The sequence below is a fragment of the Lingula anatina genome, chromosome 6 (assembly GCF_051362555.1).
Source record: "Lingula anatina isolate TDL-2025a chromosome 6, LinAna3.0, whole genome shotgun sequence".
In the NCBI taxonomy this organism is placed as follows: Eukaryota; Metazoa; Brachiopoda; class Lingulata; order Lingulida; family Lingulidae; genus Lingula; species Lingula anatina.
The window spans coordinates 4957602-4984304 of NC_141772.1; the positions used below are offsets into that span (position 1 = coordinate 4957602).

A 26703-nucleotide genomic window follows, 5' to 3' on the forward strand; every position below is an offset into this window, starting at 1 on the left:
CGTCAATTCAATTGTCAAACATTTCTCATCTACGGTGTATTAAAACCAATGCTCTCACGATTTTCGTCGATCATCTAACTCACAGATATGCCTCTGGATAACTCCAAGCACTTTTTCTCCACTGACCAGCAAGAAATATGGTATGGAACTGCTATCACAAAGCTGGCCTCGAGTATAGAGTAGTCCAAAGTTGCCAAATAAATAAATAAATAAATATTAAAAAAAACACGAGACTGTACGTAAATTTTAATTCGATGGGACATTTGATTATTGAGCATATGGTACATAATGCATAGTCATCTTACGCATATTTGCTTTCACTGCATTGCAGAAAATAAGAAAATAACAGCATATGAAATAGTATAATAAAAACGTTAACACAACGTCAACGTCAACATGACAATATAAAATGCATCAAAAAGATATTAACTTAAGAGATATCCAAAACCCTCATAACTGAGACTAAGTTGATCATTTATCTTTGGCACAGTTGTGCCTTACACTTGACCCAAGGCGGAAATAGGTCTACTTTTTCTAGAGATAAATGACTTTACGCATCCACTGCGACAGCTATTTTTTTCGTACTAGTAGAACTAACACCGTTAATATACATAACACTGAGTATTGATACTACACATAGTACACATAATGTATACGCTGTATATTGCTACAAATAATATAATATACAAAATTGCAAAAAGATTACATAAAAACAATACAATAAGAAACCCTATGTAAAAGTATACACTGACTAAAAATCATTAGAAAAATACTAAAAAAAATTACTACAATATGAATTTCATTCGTTATCACAGCATCATGACAGTTGGACTTGAAACTTAACGTTTCTGATTCAGAAAGTTATCGCTCTTGGTCAGGACACCCCTGTTGCGAGCCACTGACCGAGGAGGTGGAGCTGGCGGGGGGCGTGGCGCTTTCAGTGACTGGATCGGCGGTAGACGCGCAGGAAGACTCTTTGAGGTATTATGCGAACCCAAAGTACCCAATCTCCAATCTCTATCCGGTTGCCGAAACGCAACGTGCGTGTTAAGAGAAATCTGTGATTTTAAAGCCGTCCCTGTACTTGGTACCTGTATTTGACGCCGAATATGATTAGTCTGACGTTCGAAAGTTGTGCACTGTTTTCCCGTTACCGAAAGATTTAAAAGTGTCTCCCTTTCATCAATGTACCCATTTTGGTTCAGTCTCAGCTCGATCCCCCGTTTGTAGTCCTCTTGTTTTTTCTTTACTTTCTTTATTTCTTCCTTCTTTTCTTCTTCCCGTCTTTGCTTCACTAGCCATCTTCTGTAGTATCTCTGGTTTCTGTCATCCTAATAATAATAATAATAATAATAATAATATTCCTGTTTACTAGACCATCAATCGCATATAAGGTAACTAAATTTATGTATTACCTAATTTGTTATGTGAATGACTGCCTGTACTAAATCAAAGATTTAAAAAAATCAAAATTTAGAAAAAAAATCACAGATATTGTTTTCAAACATAACACACGTACTAAACGAGAAACACGTCGCAAAACTAACGTCAGACCTTTAAATAAAGCACATATCTAATATTCTTAGTGAACTTCATTCGTAAAAGTAACTGTAAATTTAGCAATAAATAGCTAGAAAGGTTTATACTACCTACTGTAGGTGACATTGCAAAATCGGTGAAATATCCAGGATTTTTTCTGAGGTTCTAACGTGCATGGTGTGATTTTCACATCTAATATAAACCTTTATTTGGAATATGTTTTTTTTTTTTACCTTTTTAACCTGAAGATCTGGCAGTTTGTTGGAAGGTGGGGCGGAGTCCACAGTGTTGTCTGGAAGAGACACGAGAGTATTCTGGTGCGGTAGTGGAGACAGTTGACTTCCGGTCTGTGAAAGCCGTCTTCTCTGTAACAGAGGCGGGCTGGGCTGAGGGGACCGTAAGGGATGTTCTCCGGCCATGTTTTCGTTTTCGCCTTTACTCTTGACTAAATTTCCACTGCCCTTCTTCTCCATCTCAGTGATCCGATCTTCGTATTTTCTTCCCTTGCCTAAAATAGCCAATTTAAACTTTCAAAGAAGAACTATTAAAATATGGCACCTGCATTTAAACATGTCAAGCAGTCGAGCGCCTTAAAAATCTATCAAACAGGGTTTATAGTTTACCACAGAAAGCATTAACCTTTAGTTTCTCCAGTTTTATTTGGAAGACTATCCGATTCGTTAAAAATAAGAATTATAAAAAAATGGCATCTTCATGTAATCATGCCAGGCAGTCGCTTACATGTCTTGAATATTCCATTATAGGGTCACTCATCATGGCTACAGATGTATCTTAAATAAGGTAGGCCTATTAAATATATGGCACACGCAGTTTTCGTGGAATGATACTTACCGTCAGTTTCTCCAGTTTTGTTTGGAAGACTATCCGATTCCTGAATCTTTAATTCTACAGCATTAATTCTTTCCTCTCCAGCTGCCTTTTTGTGCTTTCTTTCCAGAATGTTTTCTCCCGTTTCCTGTGGCATATTTGTCACTGGTTTATGATCGCTCATGTGTCCATCATTTGACGTGGTGTTATGGTTTTCATCATATAACCTAACATCAAGGTCACCGGAAACACGTGTTTCACCACCGCCATTATTGCACAGGTCATCGTCTGCCGAGCATTTTTTACTGCCCTTCCCACCATTGCACAATATTGTATTGTCCTCCATCTTATCAGTTGACTGGTCACCAACTGAAATATTACTGGGTATTTTGTTGTTTTGACTAGTTTGTTTCTTTGGTATATCTTTAGGTTTTGTATTGCTGTCCACTGCCTCACTATGTCTAACCTTTTGCAATTTTGTTAACGCCGTTTTATCCTGTTTTTCTTTGGCCAAACGCGTGTCCAATAGTTCCTTGCCCATATCACTGGTGTCCATGGCAACTTCTTCATCTGACCAATCGCAGTCGTATTCTTCTGCCCAATCATCTCCGTTGAAGTGCATCCATTTACGGCAGTAGGTCCGAAGTGACAAATTGGAGTTGTTACGACTTCCCTTGTTTTTTGACTTGTCTTTGAAGTAGTCTGCAATGTAATAAGAGGGTATTGTTAAGAGGCATTCTTTCAGTTCTGTTTGACTTCTGTAATTTGTAGAAAAAACATGAAAACATGAAGATACTAATGTTTATAGATTTGTTACTTACCATTTTCTCAGAAATAACGCACTGTTAAAAAATCATAACTTATATCAGGTTTAATTGTTTAAGAACAAATAAGCAGAAAAATATAAAGTTAGGAACAAATGATGCAAGAATGTGTTTATTTCACATCAGTCATATAATCTCAACGTGTTTGGTTCAATTGGAAGATTTCAAATTTTACATGGAGGGAGGGGATAGTACAGAGACAGAACAAGCATTGAAACTTCGTTTGTGCGGCATGGGTAAGATGTAAGAAACTAAAAAGTCGACAGGAACATGTGTCCTCTCGTGTCCTGCCTTTTGACCTAGATTCTATTTTGCCGAGCAGTCGGAAATAAACATAATTATCAGAAATCACTCAGTCTGTCGGAAATAGAGTTCAGTGCAACTTCTTACCTGTCTTTATACTTTTGCCTTTAGACATGGTTTTCGCGCAAACAGTTTCTGGGTTATAGACTTCGTATCTCAACTGTAAGGGGTTGACCCCCTCCGTCTCGTTCTTTGTATTTGTGATAATACTGAAAAAAGGAAAGAAAACGTACTTCACGTACACGCACTGTACATGTAGCTACAGATGGCAATATATTCCGATGGGCCAACTATAGAATTAGCTGAGAAATCGCATATTGGTTAACTGTACACGCAAATTTTCTGAATGAATGAATTATAAATGTATAATAACTAGCCAATATTCACAAACCCTTAAGGAACTCAATATTGAAAAAAAAAAAACAAAAAACAAAACAAAAAAAAAAAAAAAAAAAAAAAACAAGGAATTAAGAAAAATTAATGGTTACGTATTATATTCATTTATGATATATAACCATTATTTTTCAAAACTGTGAGAATACATAGGCAATTAAACATTAACGGCCGATTTCATAAAGGAGGTTTAAAGTTAAACCTGGTCTAAAGTGAGTTTACACCAGGTTTAGGGATTGCCTGCATTTCATACAGAAGGTTTTAGTATTGGACCAGTGGTCTAGTAAAACCTGGCTTAACATCATTCTAAACCTGGTCTAGACAGGTTTGTGTTTCATAATTGAGGTCTAAGTTTTTGATACCCGGATTATGGACTCAGACCAAGTCTAAAAATAAACCTAGTCAGACCCAGGTTTAACTCTGTAGCTTGGAAAAAAGATGGCTGACGTAGACTTGCGTGATATTCGAGCACTTAACAATTTGGACGCAAGAAGACGCCCCGAGCGTCGCTGACGCATTTTTCGAGCAAGGGTTAATTATTTTGATTTCTATGATGAACAAGATTTCAAAATCAGGTTCAGAATTTCTAAAGAAATAGCACGTGAGGTCATAGCACTGATAGAGGATCGATAAGCACCCTATACATTGAGAAATCGCAGCATTTCACCGGAGCTACTTTATGTGATTTATGTGATGTGACATCATTTTTCTTTGATTCAATGATGTTGGACTTCTCCTTTATTAGTTCTTAGATGTATCCCTTCTCTTCAGCAGAAAAATTCTCCGCTCTCTTTCGGCTCATTTTCACCTGCTCTTTATTTCCAAAGTTTTTTCTCATATGAGCTACACAGCTTATCTGCTTCAACGCTAGTGTGTGTCATCTATTCATTTACGCCTACCTGATTGACACAGTTCAGTGATTTCTTTGTCTATGTAATCCTGTTACATTCAACAGGAGGTCAAGGACAAGTTAAAACTGGTTTAGCTAAACCTGGTTTTCTAGCTTTCCTACACTGTTAGTGAAATGCAATTTAGGTCTTGAGGTAGACCAGGTTTTGCTAGACTAGGTTTTAGCCTTAAACTAGGTTTAGTTAAACCTCCTTTATGAAATCGGCCGTAAAAATCTACGGATATTTCCGTTTACCTTTTTCCCTGTTTGTGATTGCTTTCTTTTCTTTGTGCATCCCTGATTGATCTTTTTTGCATTGCCTCCTTTCTCCTTGCATCCTTTCTCATTTCTTTTGTAGATACAGGTTTTCGTTTGCCACGCTTGCCTGCTGTCTTTGCATTTTCCTCGGAAGGACTGTCAAAGAAACTTTCCCAATTCACGTCATGAGAACTCGTGCATTCTGTTTTGACTCGATTGCCGGTTCTTTTGCGTTCCTCTACGGTCACCTCGTAATTGGAATATATTCCTAGTATGTGGATGTTGTCTCTAACACTTTCAATTAGCTTCCAGCTTTTTCTCTTGCTCAAAGACCGCGGAACATTTTCATCTTTGCTCAACTCTATTTCTATATCGTCTCCCAAAACGTCGGGAAGCTCGCTTATCATATCCTGAGCCGTCCTCCAAGTCTCAGCTGATTTGCTCGGGTATCCCACTATGGAACGGTGAAATGTGTTTGGCGTCCGTTGACATAGCAGATTTTCCGACGTCTCTTGGTCGGGGACGCCCCAGTACTGACTGTGCGCCAAGGCCCGAGCAAAGGGGAAGTTGACGTTGAAAGAGCACCCCGTGTTGAGGCCCTTCTTGCTGCGCTTTAGCACCATGGTGCCTAGGCGGCGTTCTCTTTCTCCGCTCCTGAATATTTCAAGATACAAGTGTGTTATGTAATTGTGTAAGGAGGTCGATAATAACGATATATCAGATACCGAAAAATTATGTGGTAAGTGTGAATGCTGGAGCACAAATCTCCATTATAGCAAAGGGAAATCTATTATACCTCCTTGGTTATAGGGATGGTGGAAGTCATGGTGGCATGATTACACGAATGGATGAGTGAAAAAATAGATAAGGGTATACACCAGTAGATGGCGCTGTAGCTGGAAGAATAGACTTTAAAGTACTAAGATAGTTCGAATTTTTAGATAAAATATGCAAGAAGCAAAATTTGTCATGACCAAAAAGGTACACAGTTCCTTCTTGGGCCTATGCTATACCAGTACATGAGTCCAAGTTCGCTTTGTATAGTGCATGTACAGTACAGAAGAAAAGACAAACACCACATATTTCAGGCCCGTAGCCAGGAGGGTTCGGGGGGTTAGAAAGAACCGCCCCTTTTGCTGGGCTAATTAGGTCTACTCTGGGTAAAATTTGATCTAGTTACATTAAGTTTTTATGGGAAAAGGTCCACTTTTATAGAAAAAGACCCCCCCCCCCTTTTGAAATTGCTGGCTACAGGCCTGTATTTCATATAAGTTGGTACATTTTATGTGTCGAGACACTTCTCTCTCTCTCTCTCTCTCTCTCTCCATCAAACCACCTACCAGTACCGACACTCCAGATAATCCAACAGACCATCACATTCATTCATGCAATATTAATATTATACAGTGTATATACATGTTTCTATAGGTACATGTAAACCCTCTCTTTGACATCAATTAAAGCACTAACTGCACGCACACACATAAACACGCACGAACACACGTGAAGAGAGAGAGAGAGAGAGAGAAAGAGAGAGAATGGCGTGTCGACACATTAAATTGTACCAACAGCATGGATAATGTGACTCGAAAAATATTGAGTGTGTTTGCCTTGGCAGTTAATGTATCCTACCTTCGTCAACACATACCTGTCTTTATCTTGTGTCCGCCATCATTACAGGTTGTCTCTGGCCGTAACCAAGTCAAAAACAGGCCTAATGTACGCCCCGACAACACATCTCATGACTCCTAACGCGACTACATTGCATTAGGTTATCTCTCCAGTTTGGCCGGGCGTGCACAGGTCTATGTGCATTGCTCTCTGTGACATCGACTATTGTTGTGGCAACATCAATAATTTGTTTGCTTAGGCATTGCATGGTAGGCGGACTCACAATGGAGCTCTGTCGAAGAATGTCCCACTGTATAGCTTAATTTCTACAACGCTAGATTTTACTTTCCAATTAGCCGTTGTGTTTTATGGTGGTATATCTATGCTTGGTCTTTTTTTAAGGACTATCTATAACACACAGAAACTATTTTACTAAATTTATGTCTGTGCCAATGTAACGTTAAAGCTAATTGCGATAGCTGGACCATAGCTCCCAGGATAAGTGTTTCGCAACTAACACAATACGCTTGTTGGCTAACAGGTTGTTGCATTTTATCAGAAGCTGGTTAATTTTATGCTCGTCTAGATCTCTGCCTGCCAACTAAATCTCTTTATATACAGTAATTAATTTTTTTTCAGCGCGCTTGCAAAACCATATTCGTCTCTTAAGTCACGCTTTCTCATTTATATTTGTGTAAAACGTTTTTATTGATTTTCTAAATACTATGTTATTAAATGAATAATTTTTACCCTAAACTTCATGACCAAAATCTTGGTCTACTTCAATTAAAATTTAATTCATAGGACCAATTTTCGGTGAAGTAGGCCCTGAATGGCGATAGTGAAGAGTATTATTCAGATTTTTTAATGATGCGGGGTAAATCTCGGTATTTTGGTGGATGGATCGATCTAAATGCACTGTTACTATGCTGAACATACAGATGAATAGCTATAGGAGAAGTTATTAGCTACACTGGGTACGCAATTTACGTTAATTTTTTTCATTCTGTTCCATGAACAATAGGAGTACCAATATGCCTTGTAGAATTAATCCAGCTAAAAACCAAACAAATAAATTCATATAATGTCAACGACTTGAATAGCACACCCATGTAAATTATCACAAAGGAATTCCGATTGATTTCAGTTCGATCTATCAGTCGTTTTCATGATCCCACCTTTCCCTCTAGCTCGTACGTCACTAACTGTAGAACATAAATAGAATATAATTTCCGATAGCGGGCTGCATTGTCTAGTTTAGGTAACCCTATTTTCGGCTAAACACACTGACACAAAAGTTAATACCTGAGGACCTACTCCAGAAATTTGGACAACGGCGACGACGACAATGCCACCGACGGTCTTTTCACATTATACGCTATTCATGATGCTTTTGAATTAGCTGATATGTGAGTCACTACACGAGGTCGAGGACACCCGGCCGATTTAGTTGATTGCAATTCCTCACCCTGTATCTTTATACCCTCTACCAGGGCCACAGATGGATTTTTCACTAGATATTCACAGAAAAGCCTCTGATTAATTCATGACACTTTTCTATGCTGTGGTAGAAAAAGTGCACATAATAAATCTGCGGCCCCGGTAGAGGGTTGTATCTTTACATGTAATACACTCGTTCTCCGCCAAAAGAATTGATTGGTCGCTAAGCGACTTAGACAACTACCGTAAGGTCAAGAATAAACGGAAGAAAAGAGCCTTCGAAACATCTTAAGTTCTCCCTCAGAAATATGTTACAAAAGGAAAGGCTAATATATTTAAAGCTCATTAGTTGACATTGTCGTATGAATTTGATGTTGACTATCAAATATTGTTAAAGCCCCAACTTTGAAGGGGATGAGGGTGGGTAAACGGACGCGAGCCCGGTGTAACAGGTATAGGTCCATATACCGTCCAAAGCGAATTACACCCAATAAACAAATTGTGCGCCACCAAATCCTAATTCGTTACTGTTATATTAACTCTCAGTGGCTTTCAGGAGACCACAACATATGCGGGTCTGAAACTATGGATCATTTGGGTTATGCCGAACTTGAACTAGGGTCTTAATACCGGTTGTCGCATGCCCTCCCTAACGTTCGTTGCTAGTCACCTGTTTATTTAAAACGGATCGGCACAGCATAATCTTCGCATTAACATCTTTAGTGGGCAGCAGTGTATACAGACTATAACTTCACATGTTGGTGTTGAGACTGGTGCACTTAGTAAGACGTGAAGGTGCATGTTTCATGACAAAAGCGCGACTCCTGTGGGGGAGGGGGAGGGGGGATGTCTTCTGGAACGCACGCGTCTTGAAAAACGTGATCTTTGTCATCGATGTCCCGTTTAGTTTATAATTAGTTCCGTAATACCAATTGCCGTCACATTTAAAAATACTATAAAAACTATGATTAAACATTGGAATCGTGTAGTTAAGGGCCAAAGTTCCTATATGAGTGTTCTTAGTAGATTTGGCTGTATCATCAAAGTATTGGCGAAGCAGCGTTGGGTGAAAACATCTTAACAGAAAAGGTGAGTTGTGGTATTTTGGCTGAAGTAAAACGAGAGACGAACCTTCAGACACAGCGGCAAGTTTATATGCAAGTTCAATAAGCAACCAGGGAAATATATTAAAAGAGTAGTAAAAAAAGGTCAGGTTTCCATTCGAGCTGCGTGTTTCGGGTATAGGCAGCCTATCTGTGGGTAGCTCATCTTTTTATCAAAATTTTGCAGCGTTCGAAATACTTCAGCTTACTTTTCTGTTTTTCGTGTATATATGTTCTCATCACAAGCAAACAAACAATGTCTAATGTATGTTATTAAAGATGTCTTTATGTGAGTGAATCTAGATATTTTACAATAAATTTACGGTTATAACCTTTTATAGACAATTCCCAAGTATTTATCATGACATCAATGCTCATGGCCATTAGACACGAAAATAAAAGCACCGATCTAGTTGTTATTTTACATTGCGCCTTATTGACAAAGCTTTTTGTCGTAACAGTATAAACACTTCAGAGATTAAGACCTACGGACCTTAACCCTGTTGTACCTCATTGTGATTATAAGACATGTTCTTCTATTCGGGGCAATACACCTTTATGGTTTGAAACACAGGGTAAGATATCTTATGGTGCTCTCGGCGTCCACTGATATGCATGTTGCCTTTCATGGAAAGCAAAGGCGGGGCGAAGGGGCCAGTGCTATTTATTGATATAACTCTTCCAATACACCGGGCTTCTTGACACGTTTCGCGGTTCAAGAGGTCTGAAATGCACAGCACAGCGCAGGGGCTGCGTGTGTCAACAATGAACCTCTCTCTGAGCTTTTTGCAGCCGAGTTAAAACGCCGTTGACAACCGACGAACGACCACAGTGGCTATGTGACAAGACAGGTGAAACAAGTAAGTAGGGACCGGTGACAGGGTTGTCAGCGTGTTCTCAGAGTACTTTAGTTTAACTTTATCGCTTTTAATGAAATCGAGAATAGAGTAAAACTTTAAGAGAAGAGAGAGAGACACCGACTGGCAAAAATACGTAATACATGACTTACATGTAGTGCGAACATGGTTGCTTGAGGGTTGAGTGAAAGATTCCAGTTAGGTTTTGCGACCAAGGGATAGAATCAAGTTAAAAACCGATTAAATAAGCAGTTAAATTCTAATGACAGTGACAGGTAGTCCGAATCTTTTTGGGTTCACTACATGTAAAGGTATTCCATACCTACATAAAATCAGATGTGTCATATCTAAGCATCCACGTTTATTCTGTTTATTGCTGAGTTTACATCCCATTAATTTTCTAAAGATGCTGTTAAATTGTTTTATAAGAGTGATAGACGATGGATTTACTCGTCTCGTGTGCTTTAACGTTGACAATTGTACAATTCCTTTGTACATGCGGCGCAACCAAGTAATTCTACTGGTCGTACATGTACGTGTACCTATGGCGCAGGATATAACTACCTTTTTCTTCTAACGTCTTGCACACTGAGGCTATTATCATCCCCGGTTCTTTTAGGACCTCTGGCTCTCATCTGGTTTTCTTGATGGAGATGAATAATCTATACACTATTCTGGTCTGTTGGTACTCCACAAGTGCTGTACACGTATGAACATGCCAGGAACGCCATTCACCGACGTAGTCCATTGTTTACCTGTGCAGGTATAAACTTCATTACCTCGCGTTACAAAAATTGAGCTGGTAAAAAGTATATAGCTCGTCTGCACTGTATGCGTATCCATGATACATATACACGGCTGTATATATATATATATATATATATATATATATATATATATATATATATATATATATATATGGTGTTGTTCCCGTGTACCGAATGGATTGTAAACGGACTAAATCAGTTAAAAAATGTTTTCTAGAGACCTGATGACGGGCAAGTTATGTCACAGTTATTCGGATGAATTATTTAACAAAATAAAATAAAAACACAGGCCCGTAGCCGGGGGTGGGGGGGGGGGGGGGTTGCTGGGAAAAGGTTCCCCCTGGGGAAAATTTTATTTAGGTACATGAAGGTTTCATAGTAAAAAGATCCCCTTTGCGGAAAAAGAACGCCCCTTATGAAGTTGCTGGCTACTAGGTTGATAACAGTTAAAACTATTCGAGTGCGAAGGCCCCGTTAATCGTTATACTTGTTTTGATTACAGTAATACTTGGTTTTGCAAGACGTCTCTTATTTCTGATACTCAGAAACTCAGTATTAAAGGTGTGTGTAGGCCCTACCACATATCTGCTGATAATTAAGTTCGTCTTTGTCCAGCTGGTAAAATCTGCCAGCAATTACAAAATATAACGGCGACTACCTACAGTGCAATCTTCACTGTCATGTGAGCTTTTCCATAAAGTTATAAGCAGGTTTCCCTCGATTCTGTTTAGATCAAATTATCTGAGAAAGCAAGTTTTACGTTTAATTAGTCACCTAATCGAGGTGAAAAAATGTCATAGCTACTTGGGTTATTAGGATAAAGAGAGCTGAGAGAGAGAGAGAGAGAGAGAGAGAGAGAGAGAGAGTGAGTGGAGGGGGTTCTAGTGCACACGCACACACTCACACACGCACGCGTGCACCCACACACTCACACGAACGCAGACACACACAAGCATGTGTTTCAAACTGTACAAGTAAGTGTGTCTAGAATTGATTTCATGCCTCGGTAATTTTAACAAATGACATATCTTATGACGGCGTACAGAAGTGTGGACTCAGTTCTTCAACGTTCAGGTTTCCACAGGTAAAACTTCGCATGCTGTCTTTGTAAGCGGCGGAGGTTTGCCTGCCCGTGATATGCTTTCAAGATAGCACAATGAGATTGATATTCAACTCGTTAACAAATATCTTGATACTCTTTGAAAGACCATACAGGCTCATTTCTTTATCTCGTATGCTAGTATATTGTAACCTGACTGGGTCAAAAACGAACTACCTTGTTGGAAATGATCTCACATTGCACTGCATACATTGTGAAATGAACGACAGCGTTTTTTTTTTCAACAAAAAGTGTATAATTCACTGCGCAGTTCGTGTTCATAAATCAAATTGTCAGGAAGATTTTCTGTCGTCTGAGCAGGGAATTATATCGTAGACGTCTAATTCCTTGGTCTGGGGGAGCGAGGAAATTATTTCGTTACAACAATGAAAATAAGCCAAATTAGTTTACAGATATCTTTTTTATGTTTGAGTAATGGGCGGGGTGGGTTTCACCTATCCCCCTTCCTTTATTTCTGCTGAAAGCGGTGTCTTCGCTCATATACCAATTAACCGTCCTGTTTTATGAAACTTGGCAAGATCTGACCCAAGCCTACAGGTCGTCCATTGCAGGGCGCTCACCTGTGCAAAACACACTCGTCAAAATCCATTATTTTTTTCCCGTCATCATTCTATTATGTCAGTCAGCATATGTTTGAGCATTGACAAATCTAGTATTATATAACCTTTGCACTGCCTGACGCAGCCTCCCATTTTTTCTATTCATAACTAGCGTGAACACAGCTGTATCGTCCCTGACTAGATAAATCACCTTAAAAATCCGCTCATATAGCGCGACGCAAATGTGAAAAAAGTAATTTCATCAAATTCTATTAACGATATTTCACTATTTTTGTGATAAAAAGATGGATTATTTCTACCCCATGTCAAAGGCGGAACTATTTCGGACAACAAAGACGCATCGAGATAATCTATAAAGGGATCTTTTTTCTATTTCTTCCTTAACAAACATCTTCTTTAATGATACAAAGAATGCTAACCATTCGCAGGGAATCCAATCCTACAGGACATAGGATGCAAATATTTTCTGACAGTAAAATGACACTACTGTGACCTGCAGTAAAAAGTTCTTTTCGGGGTTTTTGTTAACACCAATTTCTACAAACTGCCATTATATATGTCATCGGTATATATCTATTTATAACATTATTGTATACGTATTCATCACAAACCCGAAGGGATAATATAGATCCAAACACCAATAACATTATCTCGTCAGCAATGATACTGCGTTTGCGCGTATGATGAGCAGCAGGGTTATTTGAACGTGCGTGTCTATTTAAATCGCACCTTATCAACAACACAAAATACTGAGTTTATCGTTTTGATAAATAATGTGGCTCATACCAATAACAGCTGGTAGATATATCTTAAATGAAGCATAGAATCGATGTCCAATGGGTTTAAGAATCACGCCGTCTTATGCTTGACATCCGGGATTAAGTGCCCACGCCCAGTCAAGTTGGAACGCAACTAAAAAGGAGGAGAGCGCTTTTTAAAGCACCCACATCCAGAATTGAGTCGTAACTCGCATTGAATAAGTGACTCTTAAAACTACAACTCACTTCCTTTTTTTTCAGAATAGAACATGAGAACATCACGACGTAACCCGACAGCTGGAAGGATCATTATGCGAGGGACACTGTACTTCGCAAGGAGCTGTCCGCCATGCATTCTGGCTTTGGTCATACTGTTCACCGTTTCTGTGTCCGGCGAAAGGTCGGTCATAACTTTAACGAACAACGGATATTCAGGCATATTGATAGCAATAGGCAGCGACGTGCCGGAAGATTCTACAATTATCACCAACATTCAGGTATGTTTTATTTTCTGTCGGATATAAGGGGTAAGGCTGGGGATGTACCTTGGGTGCCCCCCCTCCCCCCCCCCCCCAGTCATTGATACAACTGTATCAGCAATGGCGATATGAGGTCTTTCGTTCGCTCTTATTTTCACACTGTTTGTTGGTCTATTTGTTGATTCAAAATAATTAGATTAGGAAGAATTTTCCCAAATATTAATCATATAGGCGAATACACTTCTACAAGAAAATATCAATCACTCATGGTTATAAACCAGCACTTTGTGAAAAATATACATAAAAGCAAATAATTTGAAAACTGAGTCTTTTTATAAATCCATATTAATATTCGCATTAAAACAAAACACAAATATGCTTTATAGAAATGTCGCGTAACAATAAAACATAACAATAAGTGAATAAGGTCGAAGTGTAACGCATGTGAAAGTTTGTTCACCACACAGGACGTGACGAGGGATATTTTAAAATAGCGCTATCATCATGTCATAAAACTATAAGGGCTGGTGCTTCAGATAAGTTTTTATTTGGGTTAGTAAAATATGACTAGAATTAAAATAGAATTAAAATGACTGATACCAGACTTGTTAGAGTGTTTATTTTGCCAGATAATAGATATAAAATTCGATATATTCAGTTAATCGTACACTGTTATATGCATGTTTATTTTCTGTTTTATTAATTTTGGGCGCCATAAGCCATATTTGCTTGTCGAGTTTTCGGGTTATCTCAACAATTACACTATAAGGTAAAATGAGGAAGAGATATACAAAATAGTGACGTCACATCTCCGGTTAATTATTCACTATGCGTGCCAGCTAAAACTATTATTATAAATTTAGGGCGATTCAGTTCATCTGTTCACCTCAAACCACTAGTATTTTGCTTATTGACTGTGCCGGCCTAATGGATGATATGGGGCTTCTTCCCCCCCCCCCCCCCCCAAAAAAAAGGGGGGGGGGGGCAAAAACGAAAGGGGAGATTAGAGGGCCCCTCTCCATAGCTGCAAGCTGTGGTTTTCTTTCAATTATTTCAACGATATTTGTTATTTTTGCCTCTTTTCGGCATGACCATTGCCCAAAGAAATGTTTCATTTTAAAGCTGCAAACTTTTGAACGCATCCTTTCGAGGAATTTCTTCCTCCCTTGAAAATAAAAGTAAAAAAGTCACTCTGTTGGAAAGGGAAAAAATTCCATCTTAATGTGATTGTAATTGACACTGAATATGAACAAATAAAAATGTTGGACGAGGCGTGAAAATAGCATCATTATCTAATTACTGTTTGGGTGTTGACAACGCTGCCTGCACTTTTGTCACATAAATTAGTGTCATAACTGTTTGTCAACTAGTCGATAAAATCAATCACTCCGATCTATAAGTATGGGTGGAATTATCATCGGATAATCCAGCCAACTTGATTTCAGAATACACACGCCTCTCTGTCACTGGCGTCTTGTTTGTACCTTTATTACGTAACCAAGAGGGAAGTGCGCGAAATACGAGGGATCGTTTGAAAGCACAAGGGCCGCTTTTATTGAATCAAAGTCAATCTGTTTGACAGGTTGAACATGATTTGATTTGACAGAGTGAATGAATGAATTCATTTTAGGATTACATTAAAGACCGTAGGATAAGACACTTAAGTCCAGAGACTTATTTCCAATGTGGTGCTGAATTCAAGTAGTTATTTCTTCTCTCCGATTCTATAAATTGTTAGCTGTTTATTTCATAATCACATATATTAGGCCAGATAGAAGTGTATAATATGTTTACAGTTGATTCTTTTCTCAAAGGTTATCTGTAAAGCATGCAAAAGAGTGGGGAAAGGTTTGTGTGCAGTTAAACGAAGTATGCACTTAACTCAGTCTCCATCCCCTAAATAAATAGATTTTAATACACGTCAAATTTTATCCGTGCTATATTTTACACAATCAAATTAACTGTTCTAACTTGTGTAAAGTCTGATCCAACTTAAACATTGATCGAACAGTGTGTGATCCAGGTGTAACTCTGTTTATTTTTTAATTTGGTTTTTAATACGGGAGGCTTTTAAAAAGAAGCGGATCTCAACGGATTATCTCTGTTTCGGGAGCGAAAACACGTTTTTCTTCTTGCCGCCGTCAGCGCTTTGTCAAATAATTGTATAAACACGTTGAAAAGAAATCGATCTTTTTCAAATTAAATCTAGTTTTTTGTCAATATTAAGAAGCAAATATTGAAGTACAAATAACACACCCCAGTCACAAAAGTATTAAACATTTTAAAGTTCCTTTTAGATTAAAAAAAATGATTAAAATCATTTCATGTGTAAAAAGTGGTGTTTTTCAAAAATAAATGTTGTCAGCTCTATAATTTTTTAATATTTGGAATTTTTAGATTATTGAAGTCATTTTTAAAACGTTGAAGATATTGCAGTTGTAAAATATCAAGTAAGGCCAAAAGGAGAGCTCTGTTCGGCACTTTTTCCTATTACTATTAGGTATAACTTAGACGTAACCGAACTTGAATCTATAGAATTAAACCTTTTTGTTTAATTTTAATCTTATTTGGAACTAAACAAAAGGTCACTTTCAAAATGGGTTGCAACCATTGTTTTACCAAATTAATTCCCTTAAAATTTCCAGTAAAAATGGTTAAGTTGAATATGTGTACAAAAAGTCACAAATTCTCATAGGGATATTGTTGATTTCAAATGACAAAGGATCGGTGTTAATATGCCAAATTTTAAATTTCATTTTAAATACTGGACCAAGATGCCAAATGGTTTTCTAGCTGCAGTGAGTAAAAAGTATACCTTTGTGACCATAATTGTCCATACCTGGTTAAAACGTTTCAACAGCAAAGTAGCAAAGGCAAATATTGGTTTAATCTGAATATTTTTACAGCAAACTTAGAAGGTAAAGGTTTGTGTGTTTTGAGATACAAATCGTTATGCTCAAGGACCTCTTTTAAGTTGAATACGCATGTCTTTATCGATCTTTTTTGGTGTGACGTAACTTCTTTATGTTAATTTGGTTTCGCATACTCAATAGAACCAGTATTGCACGAGTATGTTGCTTCTTTAAATAAATAAAAGTTTAAACTCCCTTAACTGTGGAAGGCGACCCTTGTGCGATCCTTGTGCGGCCATGAACCTGGCCAGGCTGTCTATGGAGGCTCAAAGGAGACACCAGGCTGTCTATGGAGGCTCAAAGGAGACACGGTGGTCGCTTTGATCGTACATGTACACAGGACGTTCACGCATCGCTGTGGAGGCCATGGTTGCGACAAAGTTTTGGACATGTGCAACCACATTATTTTTTATTGATTCATAACGGTAAAAAGAAATACTTACAGATGTGTGACGAGCTAAAAATTTTCCCTTGAGTATTCTTTATTCATTTAATTATGCAGTGAATTATTGGTAGGTATTTCTGATGTACTCTTGTGCACAAGCGAGAAACTAATATTAAAAAAGCGTAATTCAAAATTAAAGGAAGGAAGGGGTGAACAGAATAATAAACAAGAAAGTCCCGTCTATTATTTTCATTATATTAATTTCTTTAACAGTGAACGTAAGAAAAGGGCGTTGGGAAAATTTAAACCCTAAAGCGCAATTTTAATAAATTTACAAAAACACCTACTAAAATGATATTTTCAAGTACCTAGTAGAGCATATCTTGCATTTTGAAAGTGGTATTAAACTACGCTAAACATGTGTAAATATCTTTATGTGTTTCCCAGCTGCATTGTTTGACGGCCTGAAAAGTTAGGACTTGCCTATGGTACATTAGCTTTCTTCAAACCTAGCACTGTTTACAATGTGGTTGGTGGTATATATATCAAGGTACCCGTAATAGAAAGCAGGAATTAGGGTTATGAATTTTTCTTTGTTACATCCGACGTTCAGACGTCAGAAGCTTAAGAAAAATAAACACGTGTGCTTTGATTTAAAAAAGGGCCCAAGGATTCGATTACCTTCACCTGTTCTAGGTTTCCGAAGGTGGAAGAATAATGAATGAACTAAACGCTTTTTGTTGAACACAATATAGATAAACTAACATCGAAGGTGAAGAAAGCAAGTTACTAAAACACGCAGTTAAAGCTCAAATTTCGTCGCTATATAAATAAACACAGCATTTCTGGAAATACAGCAATTAACTCAAGGCATCAAGAGAAAATCTTCATAAAAGATTTTCATATGAATAAAAGCTGATAATTTTAGATCGAAATGATACTTAGCAAAAAAATAAAATTTCAAACTTAATTCTATCACTTTTTAATATCCAGGATTATTTCACTGAGGCCTCTAAGGCCCTTTTCACCGCTACCAACCGGCGGTCATACTTTAAAGACATTACCATCCTAGTCCCCAAGACTTGGACAATGACCGCCAGTCCTGCCACAACGGAGTCCTTCGACCGGGCCAACGTGATTATCGACAAGGCGAATCCCATCTACGGAGACAGCCCGTATGTCAAGCAAGGCAGCACTTGTGGGAAGCCTGGGGAGCGTATGCATCTTACCCCTAAGTTTGTTTCTGACCGAACTTACTCGGAGACGACGTTTGGGCATATTGGTAAGTGTGTTTATGTGTATATGTGTGTGTGTGTCTTGGGGGGAGGGGGGGGGGGGAGGGCGTTGATATGATTGTGCCTCAGCTAACAAACGTGATTAGATGCGTCTGAGAATTTGAAATGCATTTGACGTGCGCAAATTTTTGCTTTTACGTACGCATATTATCAACAGCAAATGATTTATGAAAACGACGAAGTGTATTCTAAATATATCATGTAAGTCATACGGTTTTACAATACAGACAACCGCACAGAGAGGAAAATGTAGCCCAGGCAGTCATTTAACAATCATCAGTTTTTAAACTGTCATTTGAATTTCAGGCAAAACGGTACTACATGAATGGTCACATCTTCGTTGGGGAGTGTATGACGAATATCCCTTAGATGGGGACGAGAACGACGGACAGCATTTTTATTTCGGGACATCAGGTAAAATAATTAGTCAAACTTGAGGAAGTTCACACACGCACACCCCCACACACACTAAAAAAAAATGAAATAAAATAATACTGCATTAGCCTATGGCCAAAGATTACCATATGTCTTTTCATATTCGTTACCACTGCAAAGTCAACGGAAAATAAGTTATCAGAGATATTCAGCGCTACAACCAGCGATTGAAATTTGCAAAAAAAAAAAAAAAAAAAAAAAAAAAAAAAAAAAAAAAAAGAAATTTTCAACTTTTGGTGCTTGATCTACGTGTAATAATTTGATTTGAAAGTCTGTCAGCTACTTATGTGCGATGACCCGATTCATAGATAACGGATCTTGTTTACTTAAAGAAAAAATATCACTTAATTCTGTGATTTTTAAACCGAGGTTTGCGCAATTCTTGTATTTTACGTGACACATTAAATTGTCATATATATTCTTATCTCTTAGATATGGAAAATTTAATTATGCTAGTAATTCTGATGAGTGAAGTGTCGTCACAGGCCGGCTTTGTAAAATATGTGTTGTTCACAGGATTTAAGGAGTGGTAACGATACTGAAAAGACGGATTAACGACGACAAAATAGTTTACTGAAATTGATTTAATTTCTCCGTATGAAAATGATTTAATTTCTCTGTTGAAAACCAATTTAATCACATTTAAGCCCCTTTGTTGAAAAGCAGTATATTCACATTTTGGTTTCGCCTATTTCAGGGTCCATTGAAGCTACGCGCTGTAACGGTGCCCTAGGGGGGAGGCCAATCCAGGGGTTCAAAGGAGCGAGACCAGGCTATCCGTGTAATAAAGATCCCGTCACAGGCCTCTATCAGAAAGAATGCGTGCTGTACCCAGACTTCAGCACCAAAGAAAAGACATCCATCATGTTTTACCATTTTCTTCAGTCGGTAAGTTGCTTGATTAAAAAAAAATCAATGAAAAAAACCACAAAACTCATTCCAATATTTTATTCTGCATGGACCTCATTAGCAACTGAAACTGAATTTTTTTGTGCAAAGTAGGCCTACATATCGCTGTATCACTAATTGTATTAAAATATATATTGCCGCTACAAAAACAAAATTAATGATATCGGATGTGCATTAACAAAAAAAAAGTATAAAAGAACCCCTTTCATGCTGCGTGATTGGGGTGTAGCGCAGGGTATATCTGTCGTTTTAAATATTATTTAAATAGATGAAATGGAAAAATTAAAATAACAAATCAAAACTGTCCTATGAGATGAGCTTTATCCTTCACAGTCATGATTTCAACAATATGCCCGTATTGTGTTTCTTTGAACTTTGACCTTGCTCTTCCGCGTTTTGAATACTGTTTCCTATAGGTTCATACAATTTTAATTCTTATAGGTCACCACGTTCTGTGGCAACAGCCCTGACAGCGAGGCTATAGATCATAACACTGAGGCTCCAAACCGGCAAAACCGGCTCTGTGAAGGCAAAAGTGTCTGGGAGGTGATACTAGAGCATCCGGATTTCAGCAACGGTGAGTGTAAAATAGAAATAGAACCTCGACCTAAAAGTGAATTTAATTCCTCAACTGTACATGATGAATACAGAATGAGTAATGAATGCTTTGTTTAATTTGTAGGCAGCAACCCAGCCGTGTCCTGGGACAACGAAAACTTCAACACCACACCGTCATTCACAGTCGTGAAGGAAGTGGAGAGACGCTATGTCCTGATCCTTGATGTTTCTGGAAGTATGAACAATGTAAGGAACGCAATTCAACTTTTCCTTTATGTCCTCACTCACTTCTCGCCCCCCTCCCCTCCCTCATACCGCTCTAAGTTGCAACTAAATCACTTACTGAGTAAAATTAATACTTACTTTGTATTTTACTAAATCGTTATTTACGACCGCAAACGTCAATTCAATCTCTATTTGCCCTGGTTCCATTTCCGGATATTTGAAAACTGAAAGCAGCACATGCCCGTCCTGGCAACCAAATACTCCCCTCTGTATCTTGCACTAACTGCCATTCAAACATTAATCTTGGACAGGATCGTGAATACTAGTTACCTCCGCCAAGGAGGTTATGTTTTTTTTTTAATTGATAAGAGATAACACTGATTACTTTTAATCACTGGACTCCGAGGTTTGTTTCTGTACTATTGTCGGTAAATGAAATGGAAAAAGGAAAATCATGAACTTTAAACAGCCACATCGGTTACTTTTTTAAATAAACTGATGTCTGCTCCACTTAGAGCAAGAACTATGTATTTATTATCTATAAAGAGTCAAAATCCAAAATGGACTAAATATAGCCAAATAAGGACTTACAAATATCTCACATAAATTATACTGGTACTTAGAATCGAGGGACCACCACCATATATCCATTAACTTTATATAATTCAACAGATATTGAAATATTTTAATTACAATCCTGTATCATTCTACAGAACGACAAACTTCAAAAGATGACAATCGCCGCTTCAAATTTCATCTTAAACATTGCGGAAGAGGGCAGCAGCATCGGCATCGTGACGTTTTCCTCGTCAGCCCAAATAGTGCAGTCGTTAGTTCGTCTCGACTCTGAAGCTGACAGAACTGCCGTTGACGCCAAGCTACCTACATCTGCTTCTGGCGGAACGTGCATAGGATGTGGTCTGCTTAAAGGGATCGAAGTAAGTCACTGACATACTGGTTAAATGTGGCTGTGTGTGTGTGCTACCTGTTAAAAGAACATAAAAATCTGATTATTACAATAGAACTAAATCACGCTTCAACATGAATTAATTTAAAACAAAACGATAACTCGCGTTCAAAGCTTATTCGAATACGTATTTGCAAAGTAAAGCGAATGCTGGTAAGATCACATTCCAACATTCGTTACACCATGAAAAGGAGACACGGGGAAATCCTTACGAAAATCTGTAGCGCTGTGCGAAACCCTGTACCGTACGTGCGGAAACACAAAACGTACTGGTACTGTTATCCAGAACATCAGTGGGTTGTGAAGAAAAATTGTAAGACGTGCCGAACATCACATCGGTAATGCTCATGAACGCGTGCTACACTTTACTTGTGCATCCATCTTTCCACAAGTATAAATTAATGACAATATCTATTTCAGGTTCTGGAACAAGCAGGAAACGCATCTGGCGGCATCCTTAAAGTCATCAGTGACGGCAAAGAAAACGTTGTTCCTTTCATAGCAGAAGTCAAGCCCACGATATTGGCCAAAGGGGTGATTGCTGATACTATTTTATATACAACCGCTGCAGACGACCAACTGACGTCATTGGCGGCAAGCACTGGCGGGCTTTCGTATTACTCCACTAGTGATCTCAACAACGCTTTTATTCAACCTGCTATGAAACGGGATCCTACGTACGTGCAGGTAATAAACTGGCCAGATTATATTGACATTTCATATCTTACAATTTTTCGTTTTTGATCCTACCTGAATCGTTCCCACATACCTTTCCATAAATAAATGTAAGATGGAGTTTTCAGTCCAGATATGAAACCACATAGATAGTCCTTGTTTCTTGACACTTTGAAAGGTAAAATTTGAATGATTAAAATGTTTTCTCTTAGGTCCTAACTCCTCTCAATACAATGACTCCCTCTGCAATTTTTCCAATTACACCTGGGTTATTATCAAAAGAATATCATTACCACACAACTTATTTAACATATTTTTAGCTCTACTCGTCCACATTTACCCTGAATCCACTCTCCACCGTCGTAGACACCGTAACCATCGACTCCACAGTTGGGAACAACACGAGATTTTCTTTTTCTTGGACTGGAGGGTATTCCGGGATATCTCTAACCTTGACCTTGCCAAATGGAACCAATCAGACAGCAAGCAGTGGGTCAGGTGACACGACTATTATCATGGCGCTTCCGGGAAAAGCCGAGGTAACTCTCCTGGGTGTAAAAGGCATCTTGTTTTTTTTTTTTTTTTACTGTGGTAAATGATAAATTAGTTTTAAAAAATGGAATTGAGACTGACAACAGACGACAGTCAGATGTTAAACGGAGTCATTGAAGGTTTTAAGTAATTATGTAATGGTGCCCCTTGCAAATCCTTAACAATTTCCGAATATCCCACAGGGAAATAATTGTAGTTGTGCAAAATTATGTTTTAAAAGAGAAACTGAATAAGTAATGGTATAAGAAAGGTGAGAGTTTGCTTTCACAGTAGGCCTACCTTTTTAAATAATATTACTGTTTTGATGATTTCGAACCCAGACGTTGGATAGCATCCATGGTATAACGCGCTCCCGTTGATTACGTGAAATTCCAAAGGGTAAGATATGAATAATAATAATAATTTGATAACAGAATACTGTGGTCAGAGAGCAGATTTTATTGTGGTATTACACGTACATGTAGGTGCATACACGTAAAATGTATCCCCGCGTACATGTACAGTTATGGGTACATGAAAACCGGTACGTACGCCAGTTCCTTTTATTTTAAAATCATTTCCAGGCGGGAAAATACAGGTTCATTCTGGAGAACACGGGCTCACGTACATCGAAGGAAATAACCGGCACTGTGGTATCCAGGGCTACAGGAGGCAAACTCGACCTCATCCACGTGTCTTCACAGATCAGCGCTTCTAACGTTGATTTTTCAGGTAAACGTGGTCAACAGTGATTCAAATGCTTGCAACAGATTAGGGATTAAGAGAACGAAAAGAAGGATTCAAAGCCGTTGTTATAAACGATTAGAGTTCGATGTTAAAAAAGACAAAAAACCGATTTGGTACAGGTAGTCTGTCTCTCTTAGCCTTAATTCCCAAAAGCTGGTCTCAAAATATGATCTTGGAGACAGATACAGCAATAATAAGTCAAAGAAACCTTATCATTTTGACATGTGCTATCTTTCCACCAAATTTCAAATTTACCTTTGAATGTCTTCTACAGATCCAGCGTCATTGTACTTGATAATATATGCTGACGTCACTAGGGGCTATGCACCGCTAGTTGGCGCTACAGTCACCGCCATTGTGGAAGCTAGCGGTTTAGGAACCTTTACACAGGAGTTGAAAGACACTGGCTCAGGTATGTTAATAAATTGAATAAATTGTGTCAATAAAATCATTTTTGAGATTGTATATCGTATTGGTCATCAAGCCAACTTTTTATCTCGTGAAAAAAAAATGTTATGTTACTGATACGGGTATGAGGCTGGTTCAGTGAAGCCTTTAATAACTAGTAATATCTTTGCCTTTTCGTTCATCAAATGTCTTTTTCAGTGACACAAACAAAATGGCACCGATATATGGTCTTTTGACTGCGAGGATGCAGGCCTACAAGTCGTATGAAGATCTTTTTCAAAGAGTAAAATGAAAATGTAGTTTTTTATCACGATGATTGGCGGAAGCTTTATTATTTAAGTAATTCTTATCTCAGGACGCAAGCACGGAGAAATAAAGTTATCGTTGTTAACTTGATCGAAAAAAAACATAGTCGAGTTTAAAAAATTATCTTTATCTTCTAAGGAGCCGACCTTTCCGCTGGAGATGGAACGTATTCGGCGTACTTCACAAAATTTTCTGGAAATGCCAAGTACACGGTGATGGTGAAAGTGGAGGGTGGGAACACGACCAAGGTCAAGGTCAACACTGCGGCTAAAGGTCAAGGTGCCCAAGGTCAGTGAGATCCTGTTTAATGTTAATTCATTTATTGTAAAATGGCATACAGCAACACTGAGTCTGTAGTGGCACACAAACAGCACCAAGTGCCATTCAGTCATGAATGAATTCAAGTTTTTTTTACTTTAGTTTCAAGCTTTTATTTTAAATTTTAAGGAGAAAATTAAAAAATAGACATATCATCGTCAAAATTCAGTAATATTTTGGTTTCGGTAGGTCATTTTGTAATGGGAGCAATTGGGAAAAGGCTCCCAGCAGTCATGTATAAGCTAACCAGCTAGCTAGGGACCATTCTTGTTTTGTTTTTTTCAGCATCATTCACTCATCGATTTAAAATATGAAGTTAACGATTAAATGGATTTGGATGTTTTTCAGCTGTTGACGTTGAAAATAGTGGTACTCAGTTTCAACTCACCACAGTTGACGATTTCTCCCGCAGCAGTTCTGGTGGCTTTTTCACCGTGGCCAACCAGACGGCGGGCTCCACCGTGGATCTCTTCCCGCCTTCGCCTGTCAGGGATCTGAGGGTGACGGCGATGTCGTACGAGATGCGGACGTTTACCTTAGAGTGGACGGCCATGGGCGATGATCTTGACCAAGGAAATGGTATGTCTGTACTAGCGTTAAGATATTAGGCCTATATCTGCAACTGTTACTGCTCAGTTTTTTGACTGTTGTATAACACTGCTAGCAATTTGAAATTATTTACTCTAGATCAAATACATGTAGTAAATAAACGATGATGACTTGAAAGACGCATTTCAAAACTTTACTAAAATGCGTATAGATTCAGGAATTTAAAGGTAGACTTCACTTTAATTTTACCACTGCTCTGCGTTATTTTGAAGAAGTGCCTGGAATGGAACACAATGAGATTAATGATTTCTATATGAACGTTTAATGTGGTTTCCGTTCACTGTATAATTGCTTTAACTGAATAATAGAAATATTTTTATCTGATTTTAGCCTCCTTCTACGACCTACGAATGTCACGCAACTACACCGCGTTAAGAAGCGACTTTGACAGCGCCACTCCTGTTCTGGCGTCACAATTAGCCGAGGGAAACTTGACGTCACCTTTGCCGGCTGGGCAGAGAGAGAAAATTATTATTCTGTTGAAAGATCTCAAGGACGAAACAACTTATTTCTTTGCCTTAAAAGTCGGGGACGAATCGGGTAAAAACAGCAGTGCGTCCAATATCGTTTCGTCCTCTCTCGTTGAGATTAAGCCTGAACCCTCCCATGGCAATGCCGGACTTATCGCTGGCGTTGTGGTTGCCGTTATTTTGGTCGTCATTGCTGTAGTAGTCGTGCTCGTGTATTTCCTTGTCATTAAAAAGAAGCACGTGAAGTTACAAGAAAGCGAAGTCCCCGAGAAATCAGGGGTCGACAACCCAGCGTATAGTAAAGATAAAGTCAAAATAACGAATGAGAAGAAGAATGTCAATCAAAAAGGAGCCACGCCGGCAACAACCGCCTATGGTCTGAACAAAGTTGAAATGCCTACTGGCGATGGTAAGAACAAAACTACTTTTGGATCGAAACCCGCTAAGAATGGGGGGTTCAGCAGTAAGGCGCTAAACAATCCAGTACCTACAGCAAAGAAGACCCAGTTGCCTCCACTGAAACCTGCATCTACAGGGAAATCAGGGAATTTGAAATCAAAACCAAAGAAATAAGCAATGTCAGGATGTCATGTGACGATCTTTGTCCAATCAGTTAGCAAAATATTTGTTTACCGTCGCCCAGTCAGTTAGCAAAAATAATTTGTTGTTGTTTGTTGAAAGCATTGTTTTTTATATCAGTTTCTTAATGTGTGTTACATGATAATTTTCTTACTTCGTGTTATATAAATTCATCACAAATGCTAAATTAATGTCTTTATACTTATCTGTTTACTACTATATTAATATGTCATCAGTAAACATTTAAAACCTTAATTGCTTGAAACGGAAGAATGGTAACTTTTCAAATCACTGAGATAGTTACATAGTCCATTAATAATATTTTGGTTGAATGATAAAAAGTGTATGTATATATAAGCCTATTATTTGTATTATATTCGATTTGTACGTTCGGTTATTGGCCGGCTCCCTGGTGGAGGCGAACATTGGCGAAAGCATATATACACACACTGATTGTGGGGGGGGGGGGGGGGGGGGGGGGGGGCGAAAGGGGGCGAGCACCTCTTTGTCTTCATCCAAACCGTCTACCTTGCTATTATAAATCATTTGTGTTTTTATGCATTGTTTTACAAAAAAAGAAAAGTTTAACGGAGTACTTGTGCAGATATTTCTTTTTGAATCATTATTGGTACTTCATTAATGACT

The 26703-nt window shown here is 38.3% G+C and overlaps 2 protein-coding genes across 4 annotated transcripts; one reads left to right on the forward strand and one right to left on the reverse strand.

Moving 5' to 3' along the window:
* Window positions 1-232: 232 nt before the first annotated feature.
* LOC106154767 (uncharacterized) lies at window positions 233-6913 on the reverse strand. 2 transcript variants are annotated; one of them, XM_087015167.1, is made up of 6 exons: window positions 6667-6913; window positions 5032-5688; window positions 3582-3703; window positions 2392-3069; window positions 1773-2047; window positions 233-1331 (listed from the first exon to the last, which is right to left on the reverse strand). In XM_087015167.1, the coding sequence occupies exons 2-6, from the start codon at window positions 5655-5657 to the stop codon at window positions 840-842; spliced, it is 2193 nt and encodes a 730-aa protein (XP_086871293.1). In that variant the 5' UTR covers window positions 5658-5688; window positions 6667-6913; the 3' UTR covers window positions 233-839. The 2 variants fall into 2 exon arrangements, with proteins under 2 accessions (XP_086871293.1, XP_013384690.2); XM_013529236.2 differs by having other exon boundaries at window positions 6683-6912.
* Window positions 6914-9730: 2817 nt separating this feature from the next.
* Window positions 9731-26512, forward strand: LOC106154768 (calcium-activated chloride channel regulator 1-like). 2 transcript variants are annotated; one of them, XM_087015686.1, is made up of 15 exons: window positions 9731-10048; window positions 13512-13747; window positions 18020-18308; window positions 18628-18735; window positions 19454-19644; window positions 20107-20242; window positions 20348-20469; window positions 21162-21386; window positions 21836-22102; window positions 22411-22629; window positions 23206-23353; window positions 23643-23780; window positions 24221-24370; window positions 24749-24979; window positions 25340-26512. In XM_087015686.1, exons 2-15 carry the CDS (start codon window positions 13520-13522, stop codon window positions 26050-26052), a joined length of 3165 nt encoding a protein of 1054 aa, XP_086871812.1. In that variant the 5' UTR covers window positions 9731-10048; window positions 13512-13519; the 3' UTR covers window positions 26053-26512. The 2 variants fall into 2 exon arrangements, with proteins under 2 accessions (XP_086871812.1, XP_086871813.1); XM_087015687.1 differs by lacking the exon at window positions 9731-10048 and having other exon boundaries at window positions 13276-13747.
* The last annotated feature ends 191 nt before the right edge of the window (window positions 26513-26703 follow it).

Bases quoted from the DNA above. Each gene is read 5' to 3' on its own strand.
- LOC106154767 (XM_087015167.1), bottom strand. From the start codon at position 5,657: ATGGTGCTAAAGCGCAGCAAGAAGGGCCTCAACACGGGGTGCTCTTTC. The intron at 3,704-5,031 runs GTAAACGGAAAT...TCCTTTTTTCAG, and splicing joins AATCACAAACAGGGAAAAAG to TATTATCACAAATACAAAGA. The intron at 2,048-2,391 runs GTAAGTATCATT...TGGCTATTTTAG, and splicing joins CAAAACTGGAGAAACTGACG to GCAAGGGAAGAAAATACGAA.
- LOC106154768 (XM_087015686.1), top strand. From the start codon at position 13,520: ATGAGAACATCACGACGTAACCCGACAGCTGGAAGGATCATTATGCGA. The intron at 13,748-18,019 runs GTATGTTTTATT...TTTAATATCCAG, and splicing joins CAATTATCACCAACATTCAG to GATTATTTCACTGAGGCCTC. The intron at 22,630-23,205 runs GTAACTCTCCTG...AATCATTTCCAG, and splicing joins CGCTTCCGGGAAAAGCCGAG to GCGGGAAAATACAGGTTCAT.